The sequence below is a fragment of the Microcaecilia unicolor genome, chromosome 1 (assembly GCF_901765095.1).
Source record: "Microcaecilia unicolor chromosome 1, aMicUni1.1, whole genome shotgun sequence".
NCBI classification, from domain to species: domain Eukaryota; kingdom Metazoa; phylum Chordata; class Amphibia; order Gymnophiona; family Siphonopidae; genus Microcaecilia; species Microcaecilia unicolor.
Window position 1 is genome coordinate 629,937,871 of NC_044031.1, and position 24,435 is coordinate 629,962,305.

The 24,435-nt window shown below is 49.1% G+C and overlaps 1 protein-coding gene across 1 annotated transcript in view; it reads left to right on the forward strand.

Moving 5' to 3' along the window:
• DGAT1 (diacylglycerol O-acyltransferase 1) overlaps positions 1–24,435 on the forward strand; it is a 365,492-nt gene that overhangs the window by 288,280 nt on the left and 52,777 nt on the right. The window contains exon 13 of the mRNA XM_030220830.1: positions 1,153–1,265. Within this exon, the coding sequence (XP_030076690.1) occupies positions 1,153–1,265 (113 nt within the window). The remainder of the gene's footprint in view (positions 1–1,152; positions 1,266–24,435) is intronic.

The following is a 24,435-nucleotide window of genomic DNA, read 5'->3' on the forward strand; positions in this document are numbered from 1 at the left end:
CGTTTCTGGGGGGAGGGGGGAATCCTATTAGAGGGACTATGAATGCTTCCCAAATGTTTATCTAGTGTGACCCCCTGATGATGAATACTAAACAGCAGATCTCCCCCATTTCTCGCCTCCTTTAATATACTGCAGGGGAGACATTCCTGGGAGGTGGGCGAATCCTATTAGAGGGGCCATTAAGGCTGAGGGATCCCAAGGCCCCCGCCCCAATGGCTTACTGGTTCAGGTACTCTTGTTACATGTTACTTTAGCACAGTGCTTCCCAAACTTTTATCCATTGTGACCCCCTGATGATGAATACTAAATAGCTGATCTCCCCCACTTATCTGAAGCATGAAAACAACAGTAGCAGCAGTCCATCCAAGACTCTGAATATCCACTCAGACTCCAGCACTCTGCCTGGACTTTCTAGGAGGCGAGGCAGAGCCTGTGAACTTTCACTGACTTGTAGGCTCCATGCTGACTGCCACAACTGGACATAATTCATAATGGAGGTCTGGAAGGAGAGGGGAGCAGATTGTTCCAGTGACCCCCAGTTGGGGTTCTAACTCAGGGGCCATTTTACTAAGGCGCATGGGCGCCTTCGCACGTCCAACATGCGTCAATTTGGAACTACAGCCTGGCTACCACGTGCCCAGGCGGTAATTCCATTTTTTATGCTTGGCAGAAAATATTTTGTATTTTCTACCATGTGGCGCTAACCGGGCGGAAATCAGCAGTGTACGTGTGCTGGTTAACGCGTGAGACCTTACCATTAAGTCAGTGGGTGGCGGTAAGGTCTCAGGCCCAAAATGGACACACACCAATTTTCATTTTGCTGCACGTCCATCTTCTGCCAAAAAAAGGCCTTTTTTGCAGGTTCACTAAAAAATGGACCTGCGCGCGTCCAGTACACACACCTACAACAGCGCAGGCCATTTTTCGACGCACCTTAGTAAAAGTACCCCTCAGTTTAGGAATCGCTGCTTGAGCATCATATGTACAAATTCTTATGCCCAGGAAGTTGTCTTGAAAGTGAATCCTATTCTGGGTGTGAGAACCTGTGGAATCCTGTACTTGTTGGAATATTTGTGAGTTTTCATATTCTGGGAATATGGTATATAGCTATAAGCTGCTGTTCTCCTGACACTGGTATCATTCTCTCCACAGGTACCAAATCATTTGATCTGGCTTATCTTTTTCTATTGGTTTTTCCATTCCTGCATGAATTTTGTAGCAGAGCTGATGCAGTTTGGAGACAGAGAATTCTACAGAGACTGGTGGTAAGTTCCAACCAATTATGCAGGACCAGTGGAAAGCTGACAAGTAGAATAGCACGTAGTTCAGGCTGAAACATCCTTTTAGGTAGAATATGCCAAGAACTTTATATGTTAATGTTGAGGATAGGAAAAGAGGTTAAAATGTACATAATATAATGATGATTAAGAAAGACAGAACCCTGTCTCTAGGTAGCCACATCACTGCTTACCTTTATGCCAACAACATCCTAATAGTTCACTACACTGATTACATTGCTCCCAACACTTCAATTTGTACAAAGTAGAAACAGGTAATCAACTTTACAAAAAAAAAAATAGAAAGGCTATCTCAAGTCCACAGTATGGGGAGCAGTGCTACCTAAAGCATATAAGTAATAACAGGATAAATTTTACTTATAAAATCCTTATCGGCAGTTGGTCTTCATTTTCAGACATTTGTTACTTGCCATGGTTGAGTGCCAGGAGTCTAAAATACCTTCCCTGGTGGTGAGCTTAGATGCTGAAAAAGCTTTTGACAGGGTTAGCTGGGGTTTCGAGGATGGTACGTAAAAGCGCTGCAATGCCTGTTTAATCAATGGCTTCACTGTTGGTGAATGGTATTAGGGAAGTAGAGTTCCAGATTGCGCTGGAAACTAGACAGGGATGCCCCACTTTTACCTATGTTGTTTGTTCTCTCCCTGGAGCCCCTATTTCGTCAAATGTCCTTGTCAGATGGAGTGACGGGGGTGAAGTTAGCTGGACAACATATTAAAGTACTGGCATACGCAGATGACCTGCTTGTGGTATTGGCAGATCCATCTCGATCGCTAGATTCACTGATAGTTTGCCTTCAGGGGTACGGGCATCTCTCAGGATTTAGGTTGAACCTTAATAAGTCACAGGCCCTGTCAGTGGTGTCTGGCTTGCAAGCGAGATGGCAGGGGAAATTCCCCTTTGAGTGGGCAGTGGGGTCATTAAAATACTTAGTTGTATTTATACCAGCAGATCTGGCACAACTGTACACACAAAACATACAACATCTATTACGAGAAACGCAGCAGAAATTTTAGGCCTGGGGGGCTTTGCCTAACTCTGCAGAGTAGCATTATACAACATGTTTATTATGCCAAGATGGTTGTATGTATTTCAATTGTTGCCATTGTATTTGAAGATGTCAGATGAACAAAAGTTGAACAAACTGTTAAGGTGTTTCCTCTGGAGGGGGAAAAGAGCACGTCTTCCTTTGTCGGTGATGCAAATACCAGTGGAATATGGTGGGTTAGGATTATTAAGTATGAGACATGTAACAGTTTTGTTCAACTTCTGATTATTCTAATAAAACATTAGAGCTTCAACTTCTGCTTAACGTGCATTTTAGTAATCTCTTGCATGTCTCTGGCGGCACGATACCAAAATTATGAAGACTTTCGTCTATCATGACCACTGCTAAAGCAATATGGAAGTGGGTTTGTCGATTACATTATTTTTCATCAAAGGTGACACCTTATTTGCCAATTTGTAACAATCCGGTGTTTAAGCCAGGTTGCGTCTACCCCGCTTTCTGCAGGTGGCAGCGTTGTGGATTGGTATATTTGCTGCATGTAGTGACAACAGAAGGAAAACTCAAATCCTTTACTGATCTACAGTCTGAATACGCAGTCCCCTCCAGGGATATCTTTTATTATGCACAGCTGAGTCACTACGTTAGAACGTACCATGGAGTGACTTGGCAGAAGATGTTCAGGTAGAGCTCTCTATGGCCTATTCTTTAGAGGTGCAATAAGTGTCGCTTTCCTTTCACCATCGACATATCTGAGACACTGCTCTTGAATTAAATTACTTTCGTCTTTTGGAGTTATGGAGGAAGGATATGCCAATATAGTTAACAGTGAAGCAATTGAAGGCACATTTCCATATCATCATGCTGATCAGTCCATAGACTGGTGGGTTGTGTCCATCTACCAGCAGGTGGAGATAGAGAGCAATCCTTTTGCCTCTCTATATGTGGTCATGTGCTGCCGGAAACTCCTCGGTATGTTCTCTATCTCAGCAGGTGGTGGTCACACACAGCAGCAGCTCTGGCTAGGTCTCCAAGCCTAATTTTTAGGTTTTGTTGAGTACCTGGGGTTGAGGGCTGTTCTTGAGCAAGTGCAAACCTGGTGGTGCCAGGTCTCTCCTTTTCTCCCCCCTCCCGCTGGGTCCGTTAAAAAAAAAAAAAAATTTTTTTTGGGATGTCCTTTAAGGGCGTTTATTTCAGCGTTTATTGCAGCTGCTCACTGGGACACCAGTTCGTTACAGCTCGGAGCTGTAGCGGGCAGGGGGTTCCCCGTTTGCTCTCCACGTGGCTTATGGCGTCGGAGGGCGCGAAGAATCGCTCCCCGGACCGCGTGGGCGCGTCTAGCGGGGATGCGGGGGTTTCAAAGCCTGAATCGCCCTTTTGGGGAATCAGTTTGGAGTCCGGTCAGTGTCCCGGTTCTTCCTCCAGTGCGGCGGTTTTTCCCGCCATAAGCGCCCATCCCCCGCTGCTGCCCCCCCCCCCCCCATTTTGGCCGGCCACTCTGCTCGGACGGATTCTTCTTGGGCCGCCCTCGAGGTGGGAGACGTTAATGCTTTGGTCGCCCTTGATTCGGGCGACGGCAGGAAAGCAGCAAAAGTTAAGCGCCGTTCTTCCCGCGCGGCTCCTTCTCGGAGTTTCACACCGGACGCCATTTTGGATGCGCAGCATGTTTCTCCACCGCTCTTGCGAGCGCCGGTTGAGGGTGCGTCTAGGGCCGTGGCCCAGGCTGCAGAAGTGCACAGTCTGGGAGGTTTCTCCCCTGAGTTCATTTTGCTGCTGCATCAGGCTTTTCTTATGCAAAACGCTGCCCCTGCTCCCCTGTCTGATAAAGGGATTGAGGCCTCCGGAAGCAAACGCCCTCGGGTAGATTTCCAGGCCCTAGAGGACTCTGTCTCCTCTGATGTAGATGAGGGCAGCGTATCTGAGTTCTCCCAACGGTCCTTCGGGGATTCCTTGGAGGAGACGGATTCCTGCTCGGATGGAGCGGATGACTCCTCTGCAGCGCGGATCTTTCGCTCAGAGGATTTGCCCAACCTGTTAGTGCAGGCCATGAGCATTTTGAAGATTTCCTCTCCGGAGGACGTCTCTCCCTCAGCCTCTACTGGCTTTGCCATTATGCTGGGGACGAAGCGCCCGCCTAGAACCTTCCACGTGCATGAAGCCATGCACACGTTGATTTCAGCTCAATGGGATTTCCCAGAAGCGAGCCTTAAAGTGGCTAGGGCTAGGTCCTGCCTCTATCCTCTGCCTGAAGGTGAACGGGAGGCCTTTCTTTGGCCTACCGTGGATTCCTTAATCACTGCGGTGACTAAGAAAACGGCGTTGCCGGTGGAAGGTGGCACGGCCCTAAAGGACGCCCAAGACAGAAGATTGGAGGTGGCTTTAAAGTCGTCCTTCAAGGCGGCTGCTTTAAGTTTGCAGGCCTCAGTTTGCGGCTCCTATGTGGCCAGGGCGTGCCTGACGATTGTGCAGCGGGCTTCCCCCCTCGGATCCTTCCTTGAGGGCTGATTGGCCGGCCCTGGAATCGGGCTTGGCCTACTTGGCAGACTTGCTGTATGATGTCTTGAGAGCCTCGGCTAAAGGTATGGCTTAAAGTCTCTGCTCGGCGCTGGCTTTGGCTGAAGCATTGGTCTGCTGACCACGCCTCTAAGTCTCGCCTGGCTAAGTTGCCTTTTAAAGGCAAGCTGCTCTTTGGGGTCGAGCTGGACAAGATTGTGACCAATCTCGGCACATCCAAGTGCAAGAGGTTACCGGAGGTCAGGGTTCGGGCCAGTGGTGCCCGCCCCAGTTCCTCCAAAGGACGGTTTCAGGAAGCCCGTCGGTATTGCCCGGGCAAGTCGGGCTCCTCTGCTCCCTCTTCCTTCAAGAGGAACTTCTCCCCCAAGCAGCATTCCTTTCGCAGAGACCGCCGTCCCGGAGGTGCGTCCTCCGGTCCTCCCCCAGGGTCTCATACCCAATGACGGGGCCCTGGTCCATGGCCCAGGGCAGATTAGAGGACGCCTATCCTCGTTTCTGGGTGCGTGGACCAGGGTAACTTCAGACGCTTGGGTGCTGTAAGTCATCAGAGACGGCTACAAGCTTAGAGTTCTGCCGACCCTTAAGAGACGGGTTTGTGCACTCCCCCTGCAAGTCTCCGGTCAAAGCTGTGGCAGTGCAGCAGACTTTGGACAATCTGATCCGCCTGGGTGTGGTCGTTCCGGTGCCAGAAGATCAGCTTGGCAAGGGATGTTACTCCATTTACTTTGTGGTACCAAAGAAAGGAGGTTCTGTGCGGCCTATCCTCAACCTCAAAGGGGTCAAACGGGCCTTGAAAGTTCGACACTTCCGAATGGAGACTCTCCGCTCTGTTATAGCGGCAGTGAAGGCAGGGGAGTTCCTGGCATCCTTGGACATCAAGGAAGCTTACTTGCATATTCCCATCTAGCCTCATCAACGCTTTCTGCGTTTTGCAGTCCTGGGCCGACACTTCCAGTTCAGAGCCCTCCCGTTCGGTTTGGCTACTGCTCCGCGGACCTTCTCCAAAGTAATGGTGGTCATCGCGGCCTTCCTAGGCAAGGAAGGAGTACAAGTCCATCCTTATCTGGATGACTGGTTGATCCGAGCCCCCTCTTATGCAGAGTGCGGCAGAGCTGCAGACCGGGTGATTGCTCTTTTGAGCTCCCTGGGGTGGATCATCAACTGGGAGAAAAGCCAGCTGCGCCCGACTCAGTCCCTGGAGTATCTGGGAGTTCGTTTCGACACCCAAGTGGGCAGAGTGTTCCTGCCAGACAATCGGATTGTCAAGCTTCAGGCTCAGGTGGACCAGTTCCTAGTAGCCTCTCCTCTTTGGGCTTGGGACTATGTGCAGCTGTTGGGCTTTATGACGGCCACGATGGAAGTAGTGCCCTGGGCCAGGGCCCATATGAGACCTCTACAGCACTCTCTGCTACAGTGATGGAATTCAGTGTCTGAGGATTACGCTGTGCGCCTTCCCTTGGATCCAGCGGTGCGCAAGGCGCTGAGCTGGTGGCTGAGGCCAGACAAGCTGTCCGCAGGAATGCCTCTTTTGAACCCGGAGTGGGTTGTCGTCACGACGGACGCCTCTTTGACGGGCTGGGGAGCCCACTGCTTGGGAAGGAAAGCGCAGGGGCTCTGGTCTCCTGCAGAGGCAACGTGGTCTATCAACCTCCTGGAACTCAGAGCCATTCGGTTGGCGCTTTTGGAGTTTCTCCCGGTACTGGCGGTGAAGCCAGTACGGGTCCTGTCGGACAATGCCACGGCTGTGGCCTATGTCAATCGCCAGGGAGGTACCAAGAGCGCCCCTCTAGCCAAGGAGGCCATGAATCTATGCCAGTGGGCGGAAGCGAACCTGGAACAGCTGTCGGCGGCCCACATTGCGGGAGTCATGAATGTCAAGGCGGACTTTCTCAGTCGCCATACCTTGGATCCTGGAGAGTGGCAGCTATCTGCTCAGGCATTCTTGGACATCACGAAGCGCTGGGGCCAGCCGAGCCTAGATCTGATGGCGTCATCGGCCAATTGCCAAATGCCGTGCTTTTTCAGCAGAGGATGGGACCCTCGATCTCTGGGAGTAGATGCTCTTCTCCAACAGTGGCCGACACAGGAGCTTCTCTATGTGTTCCCACCCTGGCCCATGTTGGGCAGGGTGCTAGACCGGGTGGCAAAGCATCCGGGCCGGATAATCCTGGTGGGTCCGGACTGGCCCAGACGTCCCTGGTATGCGGACTTGATCAGGCTCTCAGTGGACGTCCCTCTGCGGCTGCCAGCGGAGCGGGGCCTGTTGCATCAGGGTCCCATGGTGATGGAGGATCCCTCCCCCTTTGGTCTTACGGCCTGGCTATTGAGCGGCAGCGTCTGAGGAAGAAAGGCTTCTCAGACAAGGTCATCACTACTATGCTGAGAGCAATGTTAAAGAGGTGGGCTTTCAGTCTAGATTTAAAGGTGGCCAAGGATGGGGCAAGACGTAGGGGCTCAGGAAGTTTATTCCAGGCGTAGGGTGCAGCAAGACAGAAGGCGCGAAGTCTGGAGTTGGCAGTAGTGGAGAAGGGAACAGATAAGAAGGATTTATCCATGGAGCGGAGTGCACGGGAAGGGGTGTAGGGAAGGACGAGTTTGGAGAGATACTGGGGAGCAGCAGAGTGAGTACATTTATAGGTTAGTAGAAGAAGTTTGAACAGGATGCGAAAACGGATAGGGAGCCAGTGAAGCTTCACACTGAGCAACAATGACACCTAGATCCTTTTCCTGGACTGTGATTCCTAATGTGGAACCTTGCATATCGTAGCTATAGTTTAGGTTCCTCTTTCCTACATGCATCACTTTGCACTTGCCCACATTAAACGTTTTCTGCCATTTGGATGCCCAGAGGAGTGGCCTAGTGGTTAGAGTGGTGGACTTTGGTCCTGGGGAACTGGGTTCGATTCCCACTGCAGGCACAGGCAGCTCCTTGTGACTCTGTGCAAGTCACTTAACCCTCCATTGCCCCAGGTACAAATAAGTACCTGTATATAATATGTAAGCCGTATTGAGCCTGCCATGAGTGGGAAAGCGCAGGGTACAAATATAATAAAAAATAATAAAAATAAGGTCTGTAATTCCCGGATCAGCTCTGGAACCCATTTTAAAAATTGATGTTACATTGGCCACCCTCTAATCTTCCGGTACCATGCTTGATTTTAAAGATAAATTACATATTACTAACAATAGCTCTGCAAGTCCATTTTTAAATTCTATCAGTTCTCTAGGATGTATACCATGTGGTCTAGGCGATTTGCTGTTCTTTAATTTGTCAAATTGCTCCATTACATCATCCAGGTTTACAGAGGTTTGTTTTTCTCTGAATCATCAGCAATGAACACCATTTCTGGTACTTGTATCTCTCCCAAGAAGACAGGAGGAGCCTCCACGGAAAGTCAAAGCAAAACAGCAAAAGTAGAGACTGACAAATGCGCAAACCAATAGGGAGATGATATCAAAAACCAGTTTATTCAGAATATTCATATCAAGGACCCAACACGGTCCGTGTTTCGTCGCCAAAACGCCTGCCTCAGGAGTCACAATATGTTTTTGTTTCTAACACGTTCTTCTTTTCAAAGTCTCTTTGTCTCATCAACCTTCTTATACTTAATCACACTAAAACAGTTGGTTGCTGGATCACAGGTCATCTTCCTATTCCGGCCATTGCCCCATTGGTCTGTGGCATTCATCTAACATTAATTCCCACTTTTAAATACCTTGGAATTGTCATTGATAATAAGTTCTTTTGAACCACAATTGAATGACTTAGCCAAATCCTGTTTCTCCAAGGACAAGCAGGCCATCTGTATTCTCACATCTGGTTAATGTCATCCAGTGGAGCCTACTGCAGACGCCGCCTAGTGTATATAGTTACTAGACATTTTTAGCAGCTTTATCTAGCACTAGGAGTGCACTGGCATCAAGGTGGTCTCCACCCCCCTCGACATCGGGTGCTGATAGTAGGCCCCGGGACCAGTCAGCATCGGACCTGACATCAAGGAAGCATACAAGTTTAACGTCTTCATCGGCACCGAGGGACCATGATGCTGAGCGTCAAGGGAAGCCCGAAGAAGCATATGCATCAGTCCCTTTCGAAGCATGGTGGCAGGAGTACTGAGGCATTAGCAATGCCAGTTTCCAAGAAGCACTGGCACTGAACGGATTGCTCACCCTCTTTGGTGGAGACACCAGTGTGCCAGTCTTTGGTCATCCAGGTTCCCGCTTTCGGTTTGACACTGGCTGTTTCTTGCCCTGTCTCCGAACCAGCTCCCCAGCTTTTACTGATGTGTGCCCTCAATGAGCTGTGCTGGACCATGATCAGGGAGGAGCTGATGCAGATGTTTCTGCTGCATGTCTTTCACAGCACTGCCATAACCCCAGCCCCGACCCCGCCGCACTTACCCTCAAAGCGGCTTGTGGGATGGCGTCCTTCCATGCTCGCTGTTGCTTGTGCCCACATAGGATGCGCACATGCACCGCATCACAACAGGGCTAGCGGGGGGGGTGGCAGGTGCAGCGGAATGACTTTATGGACCTTGTCACTTTTAGGCAAGCCCATCCCACCTCGTGTTCCTTTGCAACTAGTTCCGTTAGTCTCTTGGTTCCTGCTTGCCAAGTCCGCCTGTCTCCTGGGCCTCAGTGATCAGAAGCAAACGCAGGCACTAGAGGCTGTTAATGCCATACTAGTACCCGCATTGCCCCCCCCCCCCCCCCCAATGATCAGAGCCAATAAGTGTGTGACACAATGAGATCGCTGGCTCCGACTGTAAGTAGCATGCAGATGCATGCTAAGCAGGACATTACATTTTCCTCACCAATGCTCAGCGGGCAGCACGCCAAACAAGGGCACTACTGCTGTAGCAAAACCCTACGCCAGCTGCCGTTTGGGTTTGTACAGCAGTGGGGAGGAATAGGGAGCCCTGTCCAGCATGCTAGCAGGCCTTCCCACCCTATCCTTGGCCAAGAAGCCCCCCCCACCTCCACAAGCCACCTGACACAGGGGCTGGGGGTCTGATGGACCTCCAGCCCCCCAAACTTCCCCAGACAAGGGGACCCCCAACCCCCCCCCCCCCCCCCCCCCCCCAGGACAAAGAGGGCTGGAGCTCCAGTGGCCCTGAACCTCATCCCCGTATACTTATATGGTAAGGAAGCACCACCCAACGCATCCTGCGGGAGGATCAAAACTAAAAGCGCTCATAAGTTTGGATGCTATTAATTTTGTTCATCAGGTCTTTAATTCCCTGCGCTGTTCCAGTGCTAATTTTTCATCACTATTCAGAACAGAATGGGAAATTTGATTATCGGGGTCGTGGTTCCTGCTGCCAAGTCTGCTTGTCTCCTGGTTCCTGCTGGCCATTGGCTTTGCCAAACAGGCTTGAATTCCGGTCCCTGCCTTGCCAGGCCGGCTTGCCTCCTTTCCTTCAACTCTGGAAGTGACCTGTCTGCTGTGGTCGGGAATCCAGCTACGGTCCTAGGGCTCGCCACCCAGGATCACAACAGTTTGTAAAAGCCATGAGCTTGACAGTGTCACCTGCTCTGCTCCAGCTGCAACAACTATCTGGGTCCATGCAAATGTTGACCCAATGGATGGACAATATCCAAAGGCCAGATGTAGTTCTAGTGGCAGCCTTGTCTCCTATTGCAGAACCAGGACCGGCTGTTGTCCCCTGTGGTATGGGGATCCACATCACCCCACCTCCTTGCTTCGATGGGAGTCCAAAGACCTGCTGGGGATTCTTGAACCAATGTCAAATCATATTCAAATTACAAGCAAGTGACTTCATTTCTGATAGAGCCAAAGTGGAGTATCTCATTTCCCTCCTTACTGGTCCTGCTCTTGCCTGGGCGTCCCCTATTTGGGAGAGGAATGAGCCTATACTAAACAACCTGGCTGAGTTCCTTGTCCAGTTTCATAGAATTTTCGAGGAACCCAGCAAAGCTACCTCCCCGGCCACGGTACTACTGAACTTAAGACAGGGGTCACAGACCTAGGTGACTATGCGATTCAGTTCCAGACCCTAGCGGCTGAACTGGATTGGAACAATGAGAACCTAGCCGCCGTGTTCTGGCAAGATGTATTCCTCCCAGATTAAGGACAAACTGGCCGGGCATGAGCTCCCTACGAATCTCAATGATCTAATTCTACTATGTGTACATGAGTGGATATGCGCTTCCATGAGTGAGCCCTAGAGCGCCAGGCCAGTCACAAGCCTTTTCAGTTGGCTCCTACATTCCAGCATAAACTGCACCTCCCCCTTCACAGGCTGCTTCACCAACCAACAATGAGGAACCTAAGCAGGTGGATCGGCTGGGGCTATCAGACTAAGAGAAGCAGGGGCGACAGTCACAGGATTTGTGTTTGTACTGCAGTGAGAAAGGGCACTACACCCACCGCTGCCTTAAGAAGCTGGGAAACCCATAAGTCTAGTTGTGGCTGGGGAGGCAGGACTAGAACCTTCTCGACTAACTCCCCACACCCAGTTATTGGTTCCAGATGCAATTGATCTGGAACCTGAGTTCTTCACTGAAGCATTCATAGATTCTGGGGCAGGAAGCAGCTTCATTGATGAGGCCCTGGTCCATCATTATCATATTCCTACACAAAACTTGCCTCGATCCATCCCATGTTTTCTGTCTATGGGCACATTCAGGGAGTCATCAAGACCAAAACGTTTCCGCTCAGTCTTCAGATTGGGGTGATGCATAGGGAGGCTATAATGCTGTATGTTCTACAAATGGCTGTGAACCCCATCATACTGGGCCTTCCTTGGTAACAATGGCACAATCCCTAGATTGATTGATTGGGATCAGGGTCAGATAGCCACTTGGGGTCTGCTCTGTCAAAGACAGTGCGTGAGCTCCATTATGCTCCCCATGACGATGGTTGTTTAATAAGCTGGAAGTCGGGAAGACCCTGCCTCAGGCCTAACAGGAGTTTGCAGATGTTTTCTCCAAACAACAGGCAGAGACCCTTCCATCTCATCGGGCCGACGACTGTCCCATTGAGCTGTTGCCTGGGAAAGCACCTCTCCCCGGGGCAGAGTCTACCTGCTTTCATGCCCTGAGATCGATGTCATGTCCACCTATATCAAGGACAATCTGCAGCGGGAGTTCATCCATCCCTCTATGTGCCTGGCTGGGGCAGAATTCTTCTTGTAGGCAAGAAGGATGGGAGACTGCGGCTGTGCATAGACTACAGGGGCTTGAACGCAGTTACCCTGAAGAACAAATATCCTCTACTACTCATCTCTGAACTCTGACCAACTTCAAGGTGCCTGTGTCTTCATCAAATTCGATCTACGAGGAGCTTATAACCTCATCCGGATTCAGGAGGTGGGTGAGTGGAAAACAGCCTTCAACACCAGAAACCAACACTATGAATATCTTGTTATGCTTTTTGGCCTTGCCAGTGCTTCCGCTGTTTTCCAGAACTTCATTAATGATATATTCTGAGATCTGTTATACAAATGCATTCTTGTCTATCTCGATGACATTGTAATCTTTTCCCATTCATTGGAACAACATAGGCAGCATGTCAAGATAGTGCTCCACCGTCTGTACCTGAACTGACTATTTGCCAAATTGGAAAAATGTTCTGTGTGCCAAATTACCTTTTTTGGGGTACATCATCTCTGATCAGGGGTTGTAAATGGACCGAGCCAAGCTGTCTGCTATTCTTGACTGGCCTCGGCCTTTGAACCACCGAGCTCTCTAGAGATTTCTGGGCTTCGCAAACTATTACTGGCAGTTCATCCTGAATTACTCCACTATTGCAGCATCTCTGACAGCTCTCACCCGGAAGGAAGTGAATCCCCGGGACTGGCCACCCGAAGCTGTAGCCACATTTGACCATCTGAAGCAGGCCTTTACGACTGCTCCAATCCTTCAGCACCTTGATCCTGGCAAAAAGTTCTGTGTTGAAGTCGAAGCCTCAGCAGTTGGAGCAGCGGCCATCCTATCCCAGACCCATACCTGCGGAAAACTGCTTCCTTATGCTTTCTTCTCACAGAAGTTTTCCAAAGCTGAAAGATACAATAGAAGACCAGGAACTTTTGCCCATAAAAGTGGTTCCACTTGGGGGCCAAATTCCCCTTCATTGTACTGGCTGACCTTAAGAATTTGTATTATCTTCAGGAGGCACATCGGCTTAACCCACGACAAGCTGATGGTCCTTATTTTTCTCACATTTCAATTTCCAACTGCGCTTTTGATCAGCGGAGAATAATAAAGTGGATGCCCTCGATCCTTTGAAATGGATGAAGAGATGTCTGACCTCCAGCATGTCATTGACCCAGCCTGGATCTTGACCACTCTACTGTCACATCTGTGCCGCCGGGCAAGGCTATTATCCCCAGATGACTTTGTGAAGATGTCCTCAAGTGGGGACACAATTCCAAAATCGCTGCCCATCCTGGAATCCAAGGTACCACGGAGCTCATCTCTTACTCATATTGGTGGCCAACTGTCAAAAAGGATGCTAGGGAATTTGTTTCAGCCTGTCCTGTATACGCTGCCAGAAACCCTCCCATGCCCATCTTTGGGGCATTCTGCAACTGCTTCCCATACCTAAGAAACCCTGGACACACATTGCAATGGATTTCAGTACAGATCTTCCCATTCTAATGGTTACACTACCATATTGGTGGTGGTGGACCAGTTCTCAAAAGTGGCCCATTGCTGGATTACTAACTGCATCCACTTTGGCCGAGCACTTTCTCAAGGATGTCTTCCGATTGCACAGCTTACTCTTGTCCATGATCTCTGATCGGGATGTACAGTTCCCCTTCAAGTTCTGGCAAAGCCTCAATCGCTCCCCACAGGTGAAACTAGAATTCTCAGGATACCATACACAGACTAACGGTCAAACTGAGCACCTTCCTGTCTCTGGAAAAGGTTTGTTTGCGGATTAATACCTTATCGTTTATTTATTTTACTATACTGTTGCTTATTGTCAAGCAAATCAGAACAGTTTACAATTCAAACATTACAATAAAACCATAAAATAATATATAATTTCAGAAAGCCATTAAAAGATAGGAAAGGACAAACAAATCTTTCATTTCAAGAAAGCAACAAAGCAATCAGCTAATATAACAATCATACATAACACAAAGCATACCTCCTTGTCCTCTGTTCAGGAACCAGTGCAGTCTACTGTTTCAAAGTGCAATGGATTCAATTGGCAAAAGCTGTCTGATAGTAAACAGTTTTCAATGCTGTGCGAAAAGAGGGCAAGAGTTTTCTAATGTAATTGGTTGTGGTAATAAATTCCATAGCACTGGGGGATAGAAAATAAAAAGCTGATTTATGGATCGATTCCCATTTTATTTGTAGCATTTGTATCCCACATTTTCCCACCAATTTGCAGGCTCAATGTGGCTTAAATTTGCCGTAATGGCGGTTGCCATTTCCGGGTAACCGAATTACAAATGGTATTGCGTTAAGGTGCAAACATACATGGAACAAAACATATATGGAGCAGATCATGGTGTATATATATACCATGTGTATACATACATGGTAAAGAAGAATACATTATGGTATAGCATGAAGGTTCCTGAGTAATAAAATTGGATTGTAACATACATTAGATCATCGACTATAGAGAGACCCTATTCGATATAAGGTTTAAAGTGGTAGTGCTTGATTGTTCATAGCAAAGAGGTTAATCAGTCATGTGATAGGAGTTCGGTTTTGTATAGATCGTGTATAATGTTATTATTTAGTGTTTAAAGATGGATGTTTTTGGTATGCCTTCTTGAAAAGATCTGTTTTCAGTAGCCTTCGGAAGATGGTTAGGTCTTGCGTTGTTTTTATGGCCTTCGGTAGTGCGTTCCATAGCTGCGTGCAGATGTATGAGAAACTGGTCACGTATGTGGATTTATATTTTAGCCCTTTACAATTAGGATAGTGGAGATTGAGGAATGTGCGTGATGATCTTCTTGCGTTCCTAATAGGTCTATAAGATCTGACATGTAGGTCGGGGCTTCCCCGTAGACAATTTTGTGGACCAGGGTGCAGACTTTGAACGCAATTCGTTCTTTTAGTGGGAGCCAGTGTAGTTTTTCTCTTAGGGGTTTGGCGCTTTCATATTTCGCTTTTCCAAATATGAGTCTGGCTGCTGTGTTTTGTGCGGTTTGACGCTTCTTAATGATTTGTTCTTTGCATCCAGCATAAATGGCATTGCAGTAGTCTAGATGACTTAGCACCATTGATTGTACTAAGCTGCGGAATACTTCCCTTGGAAAGAAAGGTTTGATTCTTTTAAGTTTCCACATTGAGTAGAACATTTTCTTTGCTGTATTTTTCGCATGGTCTTCAAGTGTGAGATTTCGGTCAATTGTGACTCCCAGTATTTTCAGGCTGTCTGAGACCGGAAGTGTGTAGTCTGGGGTGTTTATGGTATTGGTTTTGTTTGTGTTATATTGTGAGGACAGGATGAGTCGTGTTTTTTCTGCGTTTAGCTTTAGTTGGAATGCGTCCGCCCATGAGCTCATTATTTGGAGGCTGTGTGTGATTTCATTTGTGATTTCGGTTATGTCTTGTTCGAACGGGATGTATATCGTGACATCGTCTGCATAGATGTATGGGTTGAGTCCTTGGTTGGATAGCGATTTGGCTAAAGGTGTCATCATTAAGTTAAAAAGGGTTGGTGAGAGCGGTGATCCTTGTGGTACTCCACATTCAGGATTCCATGGTGTTGACGTTTTTGAGTTTGAAATCACTTGATAAGTTCTTGCTGTTAAGAAGCCTTTAAACCATCTTAGTACGTTTCCTCCAATCCCAAAGTAGTCTAGGATGTTCGGGAGTATTTGGTAGCTGACCATGTCGAACGCGCTGGACATATCAAATTGTAGGAGTAGCACATTGTTTCTAGTTGCAATTAGTTGTTTAAATTTGGTTATGAGAGTGATTAGCACTGTTTCAGTACTATGGTTAGATCGAAATCCTGACTGTGATTCATGTAGTATTGTGAATTTGTTTAGGTAATTGGTGAGTTGTTTGGTTACCATGCTTTCCATAAGTTTTACTATCAGGGGGATGAATGCTACTGGTTGATAGTTGGTTGTTCATTAATTTTTTCTTTAAATCTTTGGGTATGGGTGTAAGTAATATATTTCCTTTGTCCTTGGGGAAAAGTCCGTGTTGTAGCATGTAGTTCAGGTGTGACGTAAGGTCTGTTATGAAGCATTTGGGGGCGAATCTTATTAGGCTACTGGGGCAACTATCCAGTTTGGAGTGGGTTTTGGAGAATTTGTTGAGTGCTTGAGTGATGGTATCTTCTGTTAGCAGATCGAAGTCATTCCAGGTTCGGTCTACTGGGTATTCACCGGGAGTAGGGTGCAGGCAATCCATAAATTTTTCGTGATCATTGGTATTGAGTGGTAATAAAGATCGAAGTTTTATAATTTTCTCATTGAAGTATTTGGCAAGTTGGTCTGCCGATGGGGTGTCTGTACTGGCTGTGGTAACTGGTGTGGTGTCTATTAGTTTATTCACGAGTTGGTAGAGTTTATGTGCGTCTTTGTAGTCTGGTCCTATTTTGGTTTTGTAGTATGCTCTTTTGGTTTGTCTTATTGTATATTTGTATTTTCTTTGCATTTGTTTCCAAGCTTTGAGTGTGTGTGTTCATTTTTTATTTTTTGCCATGCGCGTTCGAGTCTCCTGACTTGTGTTTTTAGTTTTTTCAGTTCTTCGTTGAACCAAGGTATTGAGCTCTGTCTTCTTGTGGTTCTTGTTTGTAGTGGTGCAATTTCATCTAGTATGTTCCTGCATCTGTCGTCCCAATTTTGGAGATAGTGTTTGGAGTCTGTCTGTGCTAACCATTCATCTTTATAGATCTGTTTCCAGAATGTAACAGGATCAATCTGTCCTCTAGTGGTGTAGGTTGTGCATTCTTGCTTGGGTTGCATGTCTTTTTTCCGCCATTGTAGGGCTACGTTTAATTTATGGTGGTCTGACCATGGTATGGCCGTCCATTTTGTATCTGTTAGTATAAGGTTTGAGTCTAAGGATAGTTTGTATGTAATGAGGTCAATTGTGTGTCCTTTGACATGTGTAGCTTGTATATTAGGCAAATTAAGGTCTCATAGTTGTAGAAAGTCTTTGCAATCACGTGTATTGGTTGCATTTGGGTCTTCCAGGTGTAGGTTTATGTCACCTATTATGAGTAAGTTGGAGTTGGATATACATGTATTCGATATAAAGTCCATAAAGTTTGACTGGCATTCTTGCTAATTTCCTGGTGGTCTATAAAACAGGACCATGTTTAGATGGTCGAGCAGGGTAGCATGGTGGATTCTAACTGAGGCAATTTCGAGTTTTAGTGTTATTGACTCAGCAGTTGTTGTTACGGTGAAGTGGGATCTATAGATTAGTGCTATTCCACCTCCTCTTTTTTCTTTCCTTGTCCAGTGTGTGATTTTGTAGCCTGGGGGCAGAGTTCTAGGATTATGGGGTCCTTGTGGTCGTGGATCCAGGTTTCGCTGATGAGTACTAGGTCAAGGTTGTCTGCCGTAATCCAATCAGTTATTGTTGTTGTTTTATTTACTACTGATCTGGCGTTTATGTATCCCACCTGGATTGTTTGGTCTGGGTCTTTTATGTTCGTAGTTGTGATGATTGATTTATATATAAAAAAGATGATTGGAATAATAAAATCGCCAGACTGCAAAGACAGTGATTGAATTATGTCGATGTTGAAAATGTACACCTGTTGTCTTTATTTTGCACTGTACAGAGGACATTCATTTCTTTCTGTTTCTCTGGTGTTGCATGGCATGCAGAGTCCTGTATGTCTGCTTTCAGTTTTTATCTGCATGTTTTTCGCGGTTACCTATTTTGTATCAGGTGAGAGTCATGTTCTGCAACTGAGGTAAACGATTCTGCTGGCATGTGGTGTCTGTGTAGGAATCTGTAACAATCCATTTTGTGCCAGTTTCCCAGTAGCAGGTACAGTGGGGGAAATAAGTATTTGATCCCTTGCTGATTTTGTAAGTTTGCCCACTGACAAAGACATGAGCAGCCCATAATTGAAGGGTAGGTTATTGGTAACAGTGAGAGATAGCACATCACAAATTAAATCCGGAAAATCACATTGTGGAAAGTATATGAATTTATTTGCATTCTGCAGAGGGAAATAAGTATTTGATCCCCCACCAACCAGTAAGAGATCTGGCCCCTACAGACCAGGTAGATGCTCCAAATCAACTCGTTACCTGCATGACAGACAGCTGTCGGCAATGGTCACCTGTATGAAAGACACCTGTCCACAGACTCAGTGAATCAGTCAGACTCTAACCTCTACAAAATGGCCAAGAGCAAGGAGCTGTCTAAGGATGTCAGGGACAAGATCATACACCTGCACAAGGCTGGAATGGGCTACAAAACCATCAGTAAGACGCTGGGCGAGAAGGAGACAACTGTTGGTGCCATAGTAAGAAAATGGAAGAAGTACAAAATGACTGTCAATCGACAAAGATCTGGGGCTCCACGCAAAATCTCACCTCGTGGGGTATCCTTGATCATGAGGAAGGTTAGAAATCAGCCTACAACTACAAGGGGGGAACTTGTCAATGATCTCAAGGCAGCTGGGACCACTGTCACCACGAAAACCATTGGTAACACATTACGACATAACGGATTGCAATCCTGCAGTGCCCGCAAGGTCCCCCTGCTCCGGAAGGCACATGAGACGGCCCGTCTGAAGTTTGCCAGTGAACACCTGGATGATGCCGAGAGTGATTGGGAGAAGGTGCTGTGGTCAGATGAGACAAAAATTGAGCTCTTTGGCATGAACTCAACTCGCCGTGTTTGGAGGAAGAGAAATGCTGCCTATGACCCAAAGAACACCGTCCCCACTGTCAAGCATGGAGGTGGAAATGTTATGTTTTGGGGGTGTTTCTCTGCTAAGGGCACAGGACTACTTCACCGCATCAATGGGAGAATGGATGGGGCCATGTACCGTACAATTCTGAGTGACAACCTCCTTCCCTCCGCCAGGGCCTTAAAAATGGGTCGTGGCTGGGTCTTCCAGCATGACAATGACCCAAAACATACAGCCAAGGCAACAAAGGAGTGGCTCAGGAAGAAGCACATTAGGGTCATGGAGTGGCCTAGCCAGTCACCAGACCTTAATCCCATTGAAAACTTATGGAGGGAGCTGAAGCTGCGAGTTGCCAAGCGACAGCCCAGAACTCTTAATGATTTAGAGATAATCTGCAAAGAGGAGTGGACCAAAATTCCTCCTGACATGTGTGCAAACCTCATCATCAACTACAGAAGACGTCTGACCGCTGTGCTTGCCAACAAGGGTTTTGCCACCAAGTATTAGGTCTTGTTTGCCAGAGGGATCAAATACTTATTTCCCTCTGCAGAATGCAAATAAATTCATATACTTTCCACAATGTGATTTTCCGGATTTAATTTGTGATGTGCTATCTCTCACTGTTACCAATAACCTACCCTTCAATTATGGGCTGCTCATGTCTTTGTCAGTGGGCAAACTTACAAAATCAGCAAGGGATCAAATACTTATTTCCCCCACTGTATATTGGTGTTCTGATGTATTTCAGTAGCATATTTAAATGAAATAAATACTTCTGAAAGTTACAGGTATGGGTGGGGATGGAATGGATCTTAGCGGGGACAATTAGACTTGGGAAAGGGTTGAACACTATGGAAACTAGTTAATAATGCTTGCTTCTCTTCCCCCCCCCCCCCCCCCCCCCCCGAACTGAACTAGGCCCTGCTATGCCTGCTAGAGGCTATCTGTTAATGTTGTGGTACAAACTTCAAGTTTTAAAACTAGGGGGGAAAGGGTATGGAGACTAGTTGATAAAGTTTGTTGGTTTTAACTGTCCAAAGCAAAGAGCAAAATAATGTTCACTTCCATATCATCAAGCTGATCAATCCATAGACTGGTGGGTTGTGTCCATCTACCAGCAGGTGGAGATAGAGAGCAAACTTTTGCCTCCCTATATGTGGTCATGTGCTGCCGGAAACTCCTCAGTATGTTCTCTATCTCAGCAGGTGGTGGTCACACACAGCAGCAGCTCTGGCTAGGCCTCCAAGCCTAATTTTTAGGTTTTGTTGAGTGCCTGGGGTTGAGGGCTCTTTTGAGCAAGTGCAAACCTGGTGGTGCCAGGTCTCTCCTTTTCTCCCCCCTCCTGCTGGCTCCGTTAAAAAAAAAAAAAAAAAAAATTTTGAACGTCATTAAAGGCGTTTATTTCGACGTTTATTTAAGCGTCTATTGCAGCTACTCACTGGGACACCAGGTCGTTACAACTCGGAGCGGACAGCAGGTAATTTTTACCTTTTTATAGCGGGCAGGGGGTTCCCCGATTCTTCTCCTCGTGGCATATGGCGTCGGAGGGCGAGGGCGCAAAGGGTCGCTCCCCGGGTCGCTTGAGCGCTTCTAGAGGGGATGCGGGGGTCTTCAAGCCTGATTCGCCCTTGTTGGGGGACAGTTTCGTGACCAATGAATGTCCCGGTCCTTCCTCCGGCGTGGCGGTTTTTCCCGCCATAAACGCCCATCCCCCGCTCCTCGCCTCCGCCATCTTGGCCGGCCACGCGGCTCGGACGGCTTCTTCTTGGGCCGCCCTTGAGGTTGGAGACATTAATGCCATGAACGCCCTTAATTTGGGCGACGGCACAGAAGCGGCTAAGTTAAGAGCCGTTCTTCCCGCGCGGCTCCTTCGCGGAGTTTCGCGCCGGACGCCATTTTGGATGCGCAGCATGTCTCTCCCCCGCTATTGCGAGCGCCGGTTGAGGGTGCGTCTAGGGCTGTTGCCCAGACTGCGGAAGTACACAGTCTGGGGGGTTTCTCCCCCGAGTTTGTTTTGCTGCTGCATCAGGCCTTCCTCATGCACAACGCTGCCCCTGCTCCCTCGTCTGGTAAAGAGGTTGAGGTTCCCAGAGGTAAACGCCCTCGGGTTGATTCCCAGGCCTTGGAGGAATTTGTCTCCTCCGATGTAGATGAGGGCAGCGTGTCTGAGGTCTCCCAACGGTCCTTTGCGGATTCCTTGGAGGAGACGGATCCCCGCTCGGATGGAGCGGATGACCCCTCTGCAGCGCGGCTTTTTAGCCCAGAGGATTTGCCCAACCTGTTGTTACAGGCCATGGACACTTTGAAGATTTCCTCTCCGGAGGACGTCTCTCCCTCAGCCCCTGTTGGCTCTGCCATTATGCTGGGGACGAAGCGCCCGCCTAGAACCTTCCACGTGCATGATGCCATGCACACCTTAATTTCGGCTCAATGGGATGTCCCAGAAGCGAGCCTTAAAGTGGCTAGGGCTATGTCCCGCCTCTATCCTTTGGCTGTGAGTGAACGTGAGGCGTATCTGTGGCCTACCGTGGATTCTTTAATCACTGCGGTGACTAAGAAAACGGCGTTGCCGGTGGAAGGTGGCACAGCCCTAAAGGACGCCCAAGACAGAAGATTGGAGGCGGCCTTAAGGTCGTCCTTTGAGGCGGCTGCTTTAAATTTGCAGGCCTCAGTTTGCGGCTCCTATGTGGCCAGGGCGTGCCTGACTATGGTGCAGCGGGCTTCCCCCTCGGATCATTCCTTGAGGGCTGATTGGCCGGCCCTGGAATCGGGCTTAGCCTATTTGGCAGACTTGCTGTATGATGTCTTGAGGGCCTCAGCGAAAGGCATGGCTCAGACAATCTCTGCGCGGCGGTGGCTTTGGCTGAAACATTGGTCTGCTGACCACGCCTCTAAATCCCGCCTGGCTAGGTTGCCTTTTAAAGGCAAGCTGCTCTTCGGGGTTGAGCTGGACAAAATCATGACCGATCTCGGCACGTCTAAGGGCAAGAAGTTACCAGAGGTCAGGGCTCGGGCTAGTACTCGTCCCGGTACCTTCAGAGGACGGTTGCAGGAAGCCCGTCGGTACCGCCCGGGCAAGTCGGGCTCTGCCCCCTCTTCCTTCAAGAGGAATTTCTCCCCCAAGCAGCATTCCTTTCGCAGAGACCGCCGTCCCGGAGGTGCTCCCTCCGGTCCTCCCCCAGGGTCTCGTACCCAATGACGGGGTCTTGGTCCACGCCCCAGTGCAGATTGGAGGACGGCTGTCCTCGTTTCTGGGCGAGTGGACCACAATAACTTCAGACGCGTGGGTGCTGGAAGTCATCAGAGACGGCTACAAACTAGAATTCTGCCGACCCTTAAAAGACGGGTTTGTACTCTCTCCCTGCAAGTCTCCGGTCAAAGCTGTGGCAGTGCAGCAGACCTTGGACAATCTGATCCGCCTGGGCGCGGTCGTTCCGGTGCCAGAAAGTCAGCTTGGCAAGGGACGTTACTCCATTTACTTTGTGGTACCAAAGAAAGGAGGTTCTGTCCGGCCTATCCTCGACCTCAAAGGGGTCAATCGGGCCTTGAAAGTGCGGCACTTTCGCATGGAGACTCTCCGCTCTGTTATAGCGGCAGTGAAGGCAGGAGAGTTCCTGGCATCCTTGGACATCAAGGAAGCGTACCTGCATATTCCCATCTGGCCTCCTCATCAACGCTTTCTGCGTTTTGCAGTCCTGGGACGACACTTCCAGTTCAGAGCCCTCCCGTTCGGGTTGGCTACTGCTCCGCGGACCTTTTCCAAAGTAATGGTGGTCATCGCGGCCTTCCTACGAAAGGAAGGGGTACAAGTCCATCCTTATCTGGACGACTGGTTGATCCGAGCCCCCTCTTATGCGGAGTGCGGCAAAGCTGTGGACCGGGTAGTTGCTCTTTTGAGCTCCCTGGGATGGATCATCAACTGGGAGAAGAGCCAGCTGCGCCCGACTCAGTCCCTGGAGTACCTGGGAGTTCGATTCGACACCCAAGTGGGCAGAGTGTTCCTGCCAGACAATCGGATTGTCAAACTTCAGGCTCAGGTGGACCAGTTCCTAGTAGCCTCTCCCCTTCGGGCTTGGGACTATGTGCAGCTGTTGGGCTCTATGACGGCCACGATGGAAGTTGTGCCCTGGGCCAGGGCTCATATGAGACCGCTTCAACACTCTTTGCTGCAGCGCTGGACTCCGATGTCGGAGGATTATGCTGTGCGCCTTCCCTTGGACCCAGCAGTGCGCAAGGCGCTGAGCTGGTGGATGCAGACAGACAAGTTGTCTGCGGGAATGCCTCTGGTGTCCCCAGAGTGGATTGTCGTCACGACGGACGCCTCGTTGTCGGGCTGGGGAGCCCACTGCTTGGGAAGGACAGCGCAGGGGCTCTGGTCTCCTGCAGAGGCAAAGTGGTCTATCAACCTCCTGGAACTCAGAGCCATTCGGTTGGCGCTTTTGGAGTTCATCCCGGTACTGGTGTTGAAGCCTGTACGGGTCCTGTCGGACAATGCCACGGCTGTGGCCTACGTCAACCGCCATGGAGGTACCAAGAGCGCCCCTCTAGCCAAGGAGGCTATGAATCTTTGCCAGTGGGCGGAAGTGAACCTGGAGCAGCTTTCAGCGGCCCACATTGCCGGAGTCATGAATGTCAAGGCGGACTTTCTCAGTCGCCATACCTTGGAGCCCGGAGAGTGGCAGCTTTCTGCTCAGGCGTTCTTGGACATCACGAAGCGCTGGGGCCAGCCGAGCCTAGATCTGATGGCGTCATCGGCCAATTGCCAAGTGCCGCGCTTTTTCAGCAGAGGACGGGACCCTCGATCCCTGGGAGTAGATGCTCTTCTCCAACAGTGGCCGACACAAGAGCTTCTCTATGTCTTCCCGTCCTGGCCCATGTTGGGCAGGGTGCTAGACCGGGTGGCAAAGCATCCCGGCAGGGTAATCCTGGTGGGTCCGGATTGGCCCAGGCGTCCCTGGTATGCGGACTTGATCAGGCTCTCAGTCGACGATCCTCTGCGGCTGTCAGTGGAGCAGGGCCTGTTACATCAGGGTCCCGTGGTGATGGAGGATCCCTCCCCCTTTGGTCTTACGGCCTGGCTATTGAGCGGCAGCGTCTGAGGAAGAAGGGCTTCTCAGACAAGGTCATCGCCACTATGCTGAGAGCGAGGAAGCGCTCTACTTCTACTGCTTACGCCAGGGTTTGGCGTATCTTTGCAGCGTGGTGTGAAGCAGGCTCTCTTTCTCCCTTCACTGCTCCAATTTCTTCAGTGTTGGCGTTCCTGCAAGAAGGTCTGGAGAAAGGCCTGTCGCTCAGTTCCCTTAAAGTCCAGGTAGCGGCTCTGGCTTGCTTCAGGGGCCGCCTGAAGGGTGCTTCCCTGGCTTCACAGCCAGATGTGGTGCGCTTTCTCAAGGGAGTTAATCACCTGCGCCCTCCTCTGCACTCAGTGGTGCCTGCGTGGAATCTCAACCTGGTGCTAAGAGCATTGCAGAAGCCGCCTTTTGAACCCTTGTCGAGGGCATCTCTGAAAGACCTGACGTTGAAAGCAGTCTTTTTGGTGGCTATCACTTCAGCCAGAAGAGTTTCCGAGCTCCAGGCGCTCTCATGTCGAGAGCCTTTTCTGCAGTTCACTGAGGCAGGAGTGACTATTCGCACAGTGCCTTCCTTCCTGCCCAAGATTGTTTCTCGCTTCCATGTGAATCAGCAGCTCTGTCTCCCTTCCTTTCGTAGGGAGGACTACCCAGAGGAGTACTCTGCTCTTAAATATCTGGATGTGAGACGAGTCATCATCAGATACTTGGAAGTGACCAATGATT